This window comes from Pagrus pagrus, assembly GCF_965226575.1.
Source record: "Pagrus pagrus genome assembly, chromosome: 3".
NCBI classification, from domain to species: domain Eukaryota; kingdom Metazoa; phylum Chordata; class Actinopteri; order Spariformes; family Sparidae; genus Pagrus; species Pagrus pagrus.
In genome coordinates this window covers 17,489,228-17,500,877 of record NC_140187.1, presented here as the reverse complement: position 1 = coordinate 17,500,877, position 11,650 = coordinate 17,489,228, and the positions used below count along the sequence as shown (strand labels likewise).

Genomic DNA, 11,650 nt, shown 5'->3' with positions numbered 1-11,650 from the left:
TATACTAGGCAACCTTACTAACAGCCTATAGCAGATTGTGCTGCTGAAGAGGGAAACTGATGGATTTCAAGCTCAAATACTGTAGGCTATATACATCGACTAGCAAAACATACATCATATTCCAAATTGAGATTAGAAAGCACTCAAGAGCTCCAAAAATAAAGATTTTATTGCAAAACATAACAGTATTAAAACATTTAAGAATTATAAATTTACTCTGCGCTCTTCTTCCTGCGTTGACCAGTTGCTTTAGCAGCAGGGGCATCAGCCTTTTTCTGGGACGCCTTTCCTGCCTTGGTGGTCCTTGTTGCTTTAGGTTTGGCTGGAGCCGTTGCTTCCTCACCGTCCTCTTTCTCACTGTCCTCTTTCTCTGCAGCTTTTTTAGCTTTGGGCTTCTTTGCTGGAGCAACCTTAGAGGTAGCAGCCCCTTCATCTTTCTTTGACTTTTTGGGAGGCTTTGGCTCCTAAAATGGTAAAAAAAAAAAAAAAGTCTAGGTTAAAGTTGTCCTACTAAACTCTTAAGGTACAGCATGCACGTTCCATTATATAAATGATACAATATACTATAAATGTCAGCTTCACAGATGCATTAAGACATTAAAACTAGCGTGGCTGACTTGGCTTTGTAGAGAAAAAGTGTAGTAGTATAACGTTAAAATTTTTAATTTCACAAGTTTAACTGCTGGACACATGACATCTCCAACTTCATGTAAAGTCTTTTGTATCCTTAATATTGGACCTGGATTGGCTTCCAAATGATATGTGATGTCACAAATCATGCTCATAGGCCCGCCTCTTGTCAGATTTTTCAGTGAGCACAGACAATTTAGCAATGAATGTGAAAACAGCTTTCTAGTGTCAAACTCTGTGATGCTCAAACATTCAACTGTAGGTACAACAAGATGGATGGGGACTTTAAACAGCTGTATCTAGTTACCTGTCACCTAAATCTGTCTCACAATCATGGCAAGAACAAACTCACCTCTTCGGACTTGCCCTTTTCACTGGCAGCGTCTTTCTTCTTTGTGGCACCTTTGAGAAGTTACAGACCATTAGACACAAGACCACCTTACATGACAGGTTGTAGTCATTTCCCCATTTTATTCATACCTGCTGCTTTTTTGGCCTTCTTGGCTCCATCCTTGGCTGCTTTAGGCTCTTTCTGCACATTGGGATCAGTGTTCTCAGTTTTTGGCTTCGCCTCCTTGGCTTTTGGTGCTAGCTTCAGATACAGGATGAAAAAGAAAGACCAGATTAATGACTTCATTTAACCCCTTTTGATGAAACTTGACTTCTTACCCTGAATTTCCCCGTCGCGCCCGTGCTGGCGCTGGAGTTGGCAGGCCGCACCAACGTGCCCGTCTCCAGTCCCTTTTTAAGGGCTCTCCGTACCAAGTACTTCAACCTCACCAAATCCACCGAGGGGTATTTTTGTTTGATGTAGTTCTGTATGGCTTGGAATGACACTCCTTTGCGAGAGTCCAACTCTTTCAGTGCCTCCTTCACCATAATCGCTGTGGAGGGATGAGCTGCAAGTTTGCGCAGCGTCCCAGCATCTAGGCGGCAAACGTGCACACAAATACCCCATTTATACACTTTGATTAAGCTTCAACAGTTGTGGGAATGTCGATGGTTATAAATAATATGCTCAAACATTACATCTGTTTGAGTGATAAACGTCTAATCCGTGTGCGCTCAGACCTGATTTCGTCTCTTTCACCGGGGCGTCACTGGAGGAGGGCGCAGGCGGATCAGCAGAGTCTGCTGCTGGCTTTTTAGGAGGCATTACTGAGAGTCAAACCTTTAATAATCGAAACCAGACACGACAAGCCGCAGATCACTTGAAGTCTAAGAGGTGGTTGCTGAACACCTACGCGCCCAACGTCTTCGTCTTTATGCAGCTGCTTCCGGTAAAATGTGACCAGGTGAATGAGATTGCGTCAGATCACAGGTGCAATGTATTAGTGTCTGTAGATAAAGTAATCAGGGATCCACTTCTGGCCTCTTACCTTGCAAAATTCCAATCAGTCTTTAAGAGAATAGGTCTGTTTTAGAGAAATGCATCTCACGTGGACAAAATATATGAATCCTCCACTAATGCAAAGTCAAACATACAATTTTGGAGGTCTTCAAGCTGTAAAAACAATGAAATATTGTATTAAAAGATAGTCAGGGACAAGGTTCACAAACAAACACAATCTCACTGTCTACTATTCTTATCAGATAATAAAAGCAGTAGGTGGTCTGTCTTTTTTTGTACCCTCTGTGTGATCTTGAATGTAGATAAAACTGTCTGCACACCCGTGCAGCCTTGCACAGCCCAACTGTCACATTGAAAACTGACAGCATTTCCTGTGTAGAGTATGACCTTGCTCTTTCATTTCATTAATAAAGTCTGTAGGTTGTAATATAATGAGAGAGATTAATAAAGACATAAATGATAAATACATTTACTTAAATGTAAAAAAAAAACAAGTTGAAATTGTATTCCATTTGTCAATGAAACAATAACAGATCAAGGATCAAGGTAATTTATTTATTCATGTAACAATGTTGCACAACAAAAAGAAAGTTTGTTGTCCCCTCCATGCATCACACATAGAATCAAAATAGAATAGGATAAAAACATAAAATAGAGCAATATTTACAGTTATTTATATACATGCTGAACGTATACACCCAGGAAATAATTCTGTAGTGCAATTTTTTAATTTGTGTCTGGGTGAATGTGAACCGGGGCAACAAGATGGTGATGATATGAATAAAAGAGCCACACTGGTATGTCACTAATGGGTCACCATGGCAACAATTTGTGCGGGGTTTTGACCCAGTCATAAATGTGAATACAACATTGTCCAGAACTACTTTGCTGAATGACAGACTTGTACTGACACTCACAGTATATGATGTTGAACTGTCTGAACCATGTTTGGAATTGCTTTTCAAATTGCTAAGATCACAGGAACTGAACCTGACTCTTTGTCTCCTGGTAGTGATGGATATAGCTTGACTGGTAAGTCAGAGAAAACATGACAACTTGTGTGATGCAAACAACATATTTAATGAATGTAGGTCCATTTGAAGAAATTTGAAAAGATTAGATACACAACAGAGTGAAAACAGGGAATATCAACCAGTCTGGTATAACATGAAATGTACAACTTGGGATCTGTGCAGTTCTGATCTCACATATCACCTGGTATCACCTGGTACTCTCTCTCCTCTGGCTGCACCCTGTCCCTGCCTGCCATGTCGTCTTGTTCCCGGAGTCATAGTCCTGATAGCAGCTGCTGTAAATCACCTCTGTACCTGTCATCACACTGACCTCCGTTGGTGGACTAAGGGAATGTAACAGTCCAAGTCCAGTGACCAGCTATGTTCGCTAACAGGCTGCTAAGCCTGGTTGAGCTGAGCCCTGTGACCCCCGGTGACTCCGTCTTGATCGGAGGTTGAGGTCTTGGCAGACTCCAGTCAGCTTATAGCTCCACTTAGCTAACTGAACTAATTTGCTAACATCAGCTAGTCGCTACTGCCAAAGATATCTACAGCAAAGAGTATAGCTTCCCTGTGCTTTGGAAACCAGCTCCACCCCAGCTTGGTGAAACTATTGACCTTTTGCTCTCAGGGAAGTTCCTTAAACATCTTAAAATAAATGGGTACAATGCAGAGCTGACATGTGTCATATTCTGTTTTTTTAGTCTTAATTTTCCTCAGGCAGTAGACGTTTAGTTAAAGAATCCATTTGAAACATGGGGACATTGACTTTATTCCAGTTCTGACTTTCACAAAACAAACAAACAAACAAACAAAAAACATCATGTGCAGCAAAACTCTGTAAATATGAAGTGAAATGCAGATTTAAGAGTTGAATGTTCAGGACAAAAATAAAAAAACTGCATGTTTACTGAGAGCAGAGAGTAACCATGTTACGTTTGATGTGTGTGTGTGTGTGTGTGTGTGTGTGTGTGTGGGTGGGTGGGTGTTTGTGCGTGTGAGCAATCTATGAACAAATGATCAATGTAAAGTGTGTATGTTTCATTGGCCTGACAAAATTAGAATAACTGCATGTAGGTTTCAATGCAGACAAAGAAAATATTAGTGCAAGCAGTTTGTGAAGAACTGATGAAGTTAACACCGAGGTAGATTTAATCTAAGTGTCAAAGCACATTCATGTCAAGTGTGTGTGCCTCTTTACTATCCGACTGTGTGAACTTCTAATGCTAGCTGTGGTTTTCCTGTGAACCAGTTCTGCAAATTGACTCGTGAGTGTTTCAAGTCAATGTAGTCAGCAGCCGAGACACAAACATCTCTTCACTGGAGGATTCTGGACAGTTTTAGTTCTCAGCTTCATCATGTCTGGACGGCTGTTGTTTGTCGTCATCATCATGTGTAAGTCAAACTTCTTGTAGATTTTTTCATGATAATGTAGATGATCACAAACAAATGCAGGTTCACACTTACAAGCAAACGTGACATTAATAAGTAATGTCAGCCATTATGTGATTTTATGTTATGTGTGTTGTTATTGCCTGTGTTGTTGCTCTGTGTTGTTTATTTGTAAACTTTGTCGAACTGCTGTGTAGAGTCCAAAACTGGTTTCCTTATTTGGAAAAAAAAGCGTATCTTCATCTGGAGTCTCACCTCTGATGGGGGTGGAGTTTTTGATCATTCACCATTTCGTTGAGGGTTAATGAATTAATGTATTATTGTTACACTTATTTACTTTATTAACAGATTGTATTTCCAACAGATTCCTTTCATAAGATTCAAACACAAGGTCAGTCTCTGATCTGTTACCTTTCAACTCCAGCTGGGCTGTGTTGTACAGTATATACTGTATTTTAATAAAAATGTTTTACTACTTCTACATGAAATCATTTTCTCATTAGAAATATTAGCATAAAAGTGTAGCCATTAAGTGCATCATGTAACATATGTTTGCCTCTAAATTTTCAGCTCTTCTTCCACCTACACTGACAGTGACTCAAGCGGTGATCACAGAGAAAGACTCAGTCACACTGAACTGTCAGACGCCGTCATCTGTTTCTGTGTCTCAGTGTAGTTTCTACATTGGATCAATCGTCAGAGTCTTCTCTTGTCTGAAGACACTGACAGCCACTGAACTTCTGCAGATCTCACATCAGCGTTCACCTGCTGAGGTCAAAGTGGAATGTTTCTACACTGTTGAGTATTCAGAGTCTCCACACAGTGACACGACTTCCATCCACGTACACAGTGAGTGAACAATGCTGCTATGAACTCATATTTTAATATCTTGCTATGGTGTTAGCACAAACTGCAAAGTGGCTCTCAACAGAGTTCAGGTCTTCACAGGTGCTAGAAGACTTTTAATGGGTGTCGTCTGCCACTATAAATTAATCATTAGAATGTTTTTGGATAAATTTGAAATTTAAATTATTAAAAGACATGTGCTTCAATTTCAGCTCTTCTTCCACCTAAACTGACAGTGAATCGACTGGTGATCACAGAAGCAGACTCAGTCACACTGAAGTGTCAGGCTCCATCATCTGTTTCTGTGTCTCAGTGTCATATCTACACGATGACACGAGAAGGGCAAAAAAATATCCACGGCTTCTCATGTCTGAGGACGGTGACAGGGACTGATCTGCTGTTGGCAGCAAGTCAGAGTTCACCTGCTGAGGTTAAAGTCAAATGTTATTATACAGTAAAGCTTGATGCATTACAATCTCCGTCTTCACACAGTGACACATCCACCATCACCATACACAGTGAGTGACTGCTTTCCTCATACTTTCATACGTTTTTTAGTGTAAGTGGTGTCATATTTCAGGTGTTTTGAAAAGTAAAATGATGATTCAACAATGTCAATTCCCATTTAGCTTTTTTTTTTTTTAGAGTTTTGTCCATTGATTAAGGCTTTTGATGCTTTTGTGTTGCCAGATTCTGCTTTTTTCTGAATAATAATTATTTTTACAGTACTTTTTGATTATTAAGATGACACACAAAATTGTCATTATGAATCTTAAGTTGAATGTTAGTTGTAAAAACATGATGACTGAGGTGTGACAGAAGTGCTTCTGTGAATCTGAGCACCGTTTGAAATTGTTACTACACTGGTACAACGTAAAGTGTACTTATCACCTAAGTCTTCCATTAAAAAATCACCTGTGGGTGAAGGTGATATAGCTATGCTTTTTATTAGTTTATTAGTTTTCTTTTAATGTCAGAATATTTGTTACTCAATGATTAATGATGATGAATCTTTGTATTACAGATTACAGACTCACATCAGATACACACAGAATTATTATTTTATTTGTTAAACATGATGTTTGTTGACTTCTTTAAATGTCAGCACTGTTTGAAAGAGTCATTTTGAAACTTTATTATTACACATTATTCTGACTTTTTATTAATCTCTTTTATAGATCAAAAAACAGAGTTGAGTCTTCACCACCCTCCTGGTGAAGATTTTCTCTTTACTTGCACTCTGCCTGGATCTGCAAATCATTACACAAGATGTAACCTGTACTTTGGAGAAGCCAGTGATCCAGTTCTAACAACAACCACCGGAAGCAAAAGAACCAAAAACAATCAGTTGATCTGCCAGTTTACTGTCACAACTGATGATTTGCTGAGACGTCTACGATCAGTTCAACAAAGTGATGCCAGCTGTGATTACAGTTTGAGAAGTGAGCCCAACTCTTTGTCTCCTCGTAGTGATCGATACAGCTTGACTGGTAAGTGTGACGAGACACGAATGCACATGCTACTATGAATGCCATTTCAAAATGTTACATTGTGTCAGTTTGATATTTAGGTCATTATCATTTTAATTGGCCTAGCACTGTCACACTGTCACATAGACAATTGTATGCACATTGCCACAGTTGTAATAAACAAGTCTGTCTCTAGTTTTGTTAGAGAAACTGGTGAAGCGATTGCAGAAATACATCAAATCCATCCTCTGTCATTGCAGATATTGTGGAAAGAGAGTCACTTAGAGTGATTTGTTTAGATACTTGTTGCTTACAAGCAAAAGTGTGCCGAGTTTGACCAAATATTTTGCAGAATAATCTGGTGGCACATATAATTCTTTCAGGTGAAAAGGCTTGAGTAAAAGCTTTATGCAGTTATCTCTTTATATTGTTGCTACAGGAGCATTATGTATGTTGATGTTGGTGAAGTGCATTGGTAGCTCTCTGCAGAGAGCCTGGTGCTTGGATACTCTTGTGGCTGGAGATTAAAAGAGCAGTCCAACATTTACACTGTTGAGCTGTTAGTTTGAATATTATTGTATGAAGGTGTTCATTCTGTGAAGTATTCACTTCAGTTACCTTTGTTATCTTGATATTTGTGTTAATGTATATTAATTGTATGTTATTACCAATACAGCCATACATATACAGTATATATTAAATCAAATATCAAATGTTGAGATATTTCACAGGACAACTTAAAACTTTTAACCTGCTGGTGGTGCTAGATGAAAAGTCTTGGAATCACTGAAGTCAGTGGGTTTCATCCGTTCAATATCAAATTTCATAGCAATCTATTAAATAGTTTAGCAAGAAATTTCACAAATGCTCCAAAATGTCAACCACACGGTGGCATCAGAGCAAATGTCGGGAATGACCAAAGTTATTTGGGTTCATCCTCTGTGGATCCTGACAGTCTGTACAATATTTCATGGCATCGACCAAATATTTCAGTTTGGACAAAAGTAATGGACTAACTGCAAAAAATAAGACAATCAGTGAAAATGTTTATTCATTTGTACACATATAAAACTGCCAGACACAAATAACTTTCCTTTCACTGTAGATATTGTGGAGAAAGAAAGAGGATCAAACAAGGCTCCCATACAATCGACAGTTACTATTACCACAGGTAGGACATACTGTACATCTATTAGCAATCCAGGACATCAGAAATCACTTTGATAAAAGTTTGACTGTTACGCCTCGTTTCAACACAATTTTGTTTTGTGTCTGTAATTATGGATATACGCTGCTAATGTTAAACTCTGTCTCAGACAGTTTTCCACTCATGAAATTTACAGGTTCGAATCAATCTTCTTGTATTGTAGATAATGTGGAAGTAAAGCCAGAGACTATGTCGGCATTTACTATGACCACAGGTAGGTTATGTTGTACAATTGAACTGAAATTCAATATACTATCACAAATCACTTAATATATTTGTAATTTTGAAGGTTTTGCAATATTTTTTATTCACTCGGTCTGACAGTTAGCAGGCTTCATTCTTCCACTCCTGCAAAACACACATCAGGTAACAGAATTACTGATATACGTATTAAGTGCGACTTTAATTATTGACAAATCATGTATGTATTATACATGTGAGTATTTTGACTATTTTCAAATGTATTTTTCTTCATTCATCAGGTCAGACTGCTGGTAACACTGGTAGCTCTTTCTCTGTTTCCCACACCACACCAGTGAAACCAACATCAGGTGATATGCCTACTCAGTTTCACAATGATTCACACTGACCTTTGCTTGGTTTCTGGGGGCACTATATTCGATCATTATAGAGATAAAATGACACACAATGACACAATGACAATTTCTGTCGACATTTTCTGAATGCATCAGAAATACCAAGATGCACTGCTGTGTATGGTTTAAATATTTCTGACTATTTATATTTTACAGTCGATCAGACACGTCATGGGACTAGCACTGAAGCTAACTTGTTCACTAACACCACACGAAACCCAGCAACAGGTGAGCCAAAAAGCACATACTGCTTGTTATTAATATTAAGAATAAGATTAATTTAGTAAAGTGTATGACATGTTTTGCATTAAGTTAGTTTGAGCTAAACAAATACATGATTTAATATTTCAATGCTAAAAATGTATACCATCTCACCTTAAATGGACACGTGTGTTTCAGATTCATCCTGCTCATAATTTTATTTATTTTTAATGTTAAATTTGTAAATTTTGTATATGCCATGCACTTAAAGAAATACTGTTGGTACACACAGTCTCTTGTTTTTGTGACAGAAGTGAGACTGACACTTGTTTGTGGCCTCCAAAGCAGAAACATGGACGTGGAAGTTGGCAGTCGCGGCTGGTTTTGGAGTAGCTGTGGGCGTTATCTTTCTGGGACTGGTACTTATCTGTAAAAGAGGAACAGGTGAGAACTTGATTTATGTGTCCAGTAATACTTGAATGTATTTTTCCTTCCTGCTGTTTAAGGGAGCTCTCAAAGAAACCAAGCCTAGGATTAGGCCGAGGGAGCTAATGCCCCTAAACACAAGCATGAACATTAATCTTAGTTAACAATACGATATACCACAGAAGGAGGAGGTTGGGGTGGTGAAGGGAGTTGCAGCACCACAAGCAGGCGAATCAGCAGAGTAACAATGCGAGTGTCAATTTATATGGCCTGCTCTGTTCATCATCACTATGATTGGACATAATACTCATGTAAATGAGCCAATTGTTGTTAAGCATATCAGGAATAGCTGATGCCAATCAGCCAATCCAAGTGCAACTTCAGTCCTCAGCAATCCTTGTCTCTGTCTTCTTACATTTGTCATATTTGTATTTTAAGATTAGGTTTTTATGTGTTAAATAATTGTCTATAAGCACTTCTGTAAGCACACTTACTTGCTTTAAATTTCGCATTAGAGGAGCTGTGTATCACTCTCTTTTTTTTAATGTATTTTCAGAAAAACGTTCTTACAAGAGGTAAGAAATCATTTATTTTCTAATTGACTAAGTCATTTCTGTTGCAACTTTTTCATACAGACACTCATTCAGTTCAAGTAGCTGCCCAGTGCAGCTTGTACTTCTATTGAGCTACTGAGCAGAACCACTGGACAGTTATAGATTGAGTAATCATTTTTTCTAATAAAGTTTGATTTCCACATTAAACCATGGGCTTGAAAATAGTGGCCATTTACATAATACATCCCTCTGGATATTGTGTTTATTGTTTATTATGCTTTTCTTGTGTAATGTGGACAAATGATTAAAACTTTCTTTCCCTTAATTTCTGTACAGGACACAAGCCAGTGTCACAGGTAATGTACACATTTTGTCGTCAGGCAACCTCAGTGTATTATTCACATAGGCTGTATACAGTATTGCATTTACCTTTTGGCCCTTTGGTTCTTTTGGGTCTCTCGGCCTGGGGGTTGGGTGTGCATGTGCACCTTTGACCCATACATGACGTGAACAGCAAAACATTTTCATCGTCATATTTATACTTTTACGTAATTTTTTTTTTTTTTGACATTTTAATGTTAATTGTGATATGAAATAAAAAGGTTGCCATCTCCAGGAAAATAAATACAGAAAACACAATGCAGGACATACATTTTGACTACATGATCACCTTAAGGTCCTATTGGGTTTTCCCGGCCAGTACTGAACAACCCAAGACCCGGTACCGGTCCACGGCCCGGTGGTTTGGAACCCTTGGTTTAGTGTATTGAGGTGTGTTTTATCTTCTGTTGCAGATGACTATACGCCCATGAGAAGTCTCAACCATGGAGGATCGGTAATTTAAAAAAACACACTTGTTTCTGTCATAATATGTAACATTCAAGTCACCTTGAATAATTGAACATTTGAATAACAAGGCTCCCATCTTTCGTTTTATGTTAAGTTACCTGCAGGTAATGGTGCAGTCTACAGTGAGATCACCTCAGTACCTGGTGCTGACTGTCCAACTGGTGAGCAGCTGTTATGCTTCACACCTGCCTGTATGTAGTGTAAGGCTCTTGTAAAGGATAGAGAACAGATTTCCTGCTATTCATACTGTATGTAATATTAGTTATTCCAGAAGGTGTATCATGCAGTATGACTAATATAGTTCATTTATATGCTTTTATAACTATATGACACTAGTTATCATTGAATAATCTATTCTTATATAATACAGGTGGTGCAAGATACTAAATTTGACTAAAACAGTCATCTAACTGTGCGGTTCTCTCTTCCTAACAGGTTCTAAGAAAATGAACATGCAAAAGGGTCCTCAAAATGAGGATGTAAGTGACACATGGGGCACAGTGTTGAATGTGTTTGCTTTATAGGTTTAAAGATGCTATAGATTTAATGAGCTCACACAGTTGTTTTCTTTCATTTCTAGTCTGATGTATACCATGTGTACTCCACCATCTCTGAGCAGCCACCTCCATCAGCCCTGAAGGACATGATGTACAGCACCGTGCAGCTACACTGAAACACAAACTTTTTTATACTGTTAAGAGAAACAGAAAGCAGACAGCTTTCTTTAAACTGTTGTTTTTAAGCAGTGTGGAATTTTAAAGCTTGTAATGTGTATCTTATTATCTAGGAGGTAAGGTAGGAAGTAAGGAAGGAAGGACGTTGATGTAGGTAATATGGGTTGTCTGGTGTTTACCTGAAAAAAATAACTTGCATGCTCTGAGCCTTCGTCCATTCATTGTGGAGTGCCACACGGTACTGTCCTGGCCCCCCTCCTGTTGCTTTAACAGCCAAGTCAAAGTCTTTGTTCCTATATGTAGACGATGTAGCTATTGTTGAAGAAACAGAAAATAAATGATAGATGTGTTTGTCAGAGTCTGTAGAACTCAGTGTCAATAAAGGGTTAAATCTGCATGAATATAATCACCTCACTGTCTTCATTTGAAATAGTAGAGAAGG

At 38.4% G+C, this 11,650-nt stretch overlaps 2 protein-coding genes across 7 annotated transcripts; one reads left to right on the top strand and one right to left on the bottom strand.

The window, feature by feature from the left end:
• Positions 1-151: 151 nt before the first annotated feature.
• On the bottom strand, positions 152-1,878 carry h1m (linker histone H1M). The gene is made up of 5 exons (XM_084347905.1): positions 1,702-1,878; positions 1,300-1,556; positions 1,111-1,222; positions 983-1,032; positions 152-464 (listed from the first exon to the last, which is right to left on the bottom strand). Exons 1-5 carry the CDS (start codon positions 1,784-1,786, stop codon positions 213-215), a joined length of 756 nt encoding a protein of 251 aa, XP_084204031.1. The 5' UTR covers positions 1,787-1,878; the 3' UTR covers positions 152-212.
• Positions 1,879-1,994: 116 nt separating this feature from the next.
• On the top strand, positions 1,995-11,595 carry LOC311254250 (uncharacterized protein). 6 transcript variants are annotated; one of them, XM_084347902.1, is made up of 18 exons: positions 1,995-3,013; positions 4,247-4,389; positions 4,751-4,777; positions 4,957-5,235; positions 5,445-5,750; positions 6,411-6,722; positions 7,807-7,872; positions 8,072-8,122; positions 8,233-8,274; positions 8,391-8,459; positions 8,661-8,732; positions 9,051-9,149; positions 9,688-9,706; positions 10,022-10,041; positions 10,480-10,520; positions 10,629-10,695; positions 10,970-11,013; positions 11,115-11,595. In XM_084347902.1, the coding sequence occupies exons 2-18, from the start codon at positions 4,353-4,355 to the stop codon at positions 11,205-11,207; spliced, it is 1,644 nt and encodes a 547-aa protein (XP_084204028.1). In that variant the 5' UTR covers positions 1,995-3,013; positions 4,247-4,352; the 3' UTR covers positions 11,208-11,595. The 6 variants fall into 6 exon arrangements, 5 of the variants coding, with proteins under 5 accessions (XP_084204028.1, XP_084204026.1, XP_084204025.1 ...); XM_084347900.1 differs by having other exon boundaries at positions 8,045-8,122; XM_084347899.1 differs by having other exon boundaries at positions 8,018-8,122; positions 9,054-9,149.
• Positions 11,596-11,650: the final 55 nt, after the last annotated feature.

What these genes read in the sequence shown, in the direction of transcription:
- LOC311254250 (XM_084347898.1), top strand. Translation starts at nt 4,353, where the DNA reads ATGTCTGGACGGCTGTTGTTTGTCGTCATCATCATGT. An exon ending in TGATCGATACAGCTTGACTG is followed by an intron (nt 6,723 to 7,806) that starts GTAAGTGTGACG and finishes CTTTCACTGTAG; the next exon opens with ATATTGTGGAGAAAGAAAGA. An exon ending in CACACGAAACCCAGCAACAG is followed by an intron (nt 8,733 to 9,050) that starts GTGAGCCAAAAA and finishes TGGCCTCCAAAG; the next exon opens with CAGAAACATGGACGTGGAAG.
- h1m (XM_084347905.1), bottom strand. Translation starts at nt 1,786, where the DNA reads ATGCCTCCTAAAAAGCCAGCAGCAGACTCTGCTGATCCGCCTGCGCCC. An exon ending in GCGCGACGGGGAAATTCAGG is followed by an intron (nt 1,223 to 1,299) that starts GTAAGAAGTCAA and finishes CTGTATCTGAAG; the next exon opens with CTAGCACCAAAAGCCAAGGA. An exon ending in GAAGGCCAAAAAAGCAGCAG is followed by an intron (nt 1,033 to 1,110) that starts GTATGAATAAAA and finishes AACTTCTCAAAG; the next exon opens with GTGCCACAAAGAAGAAAGAC.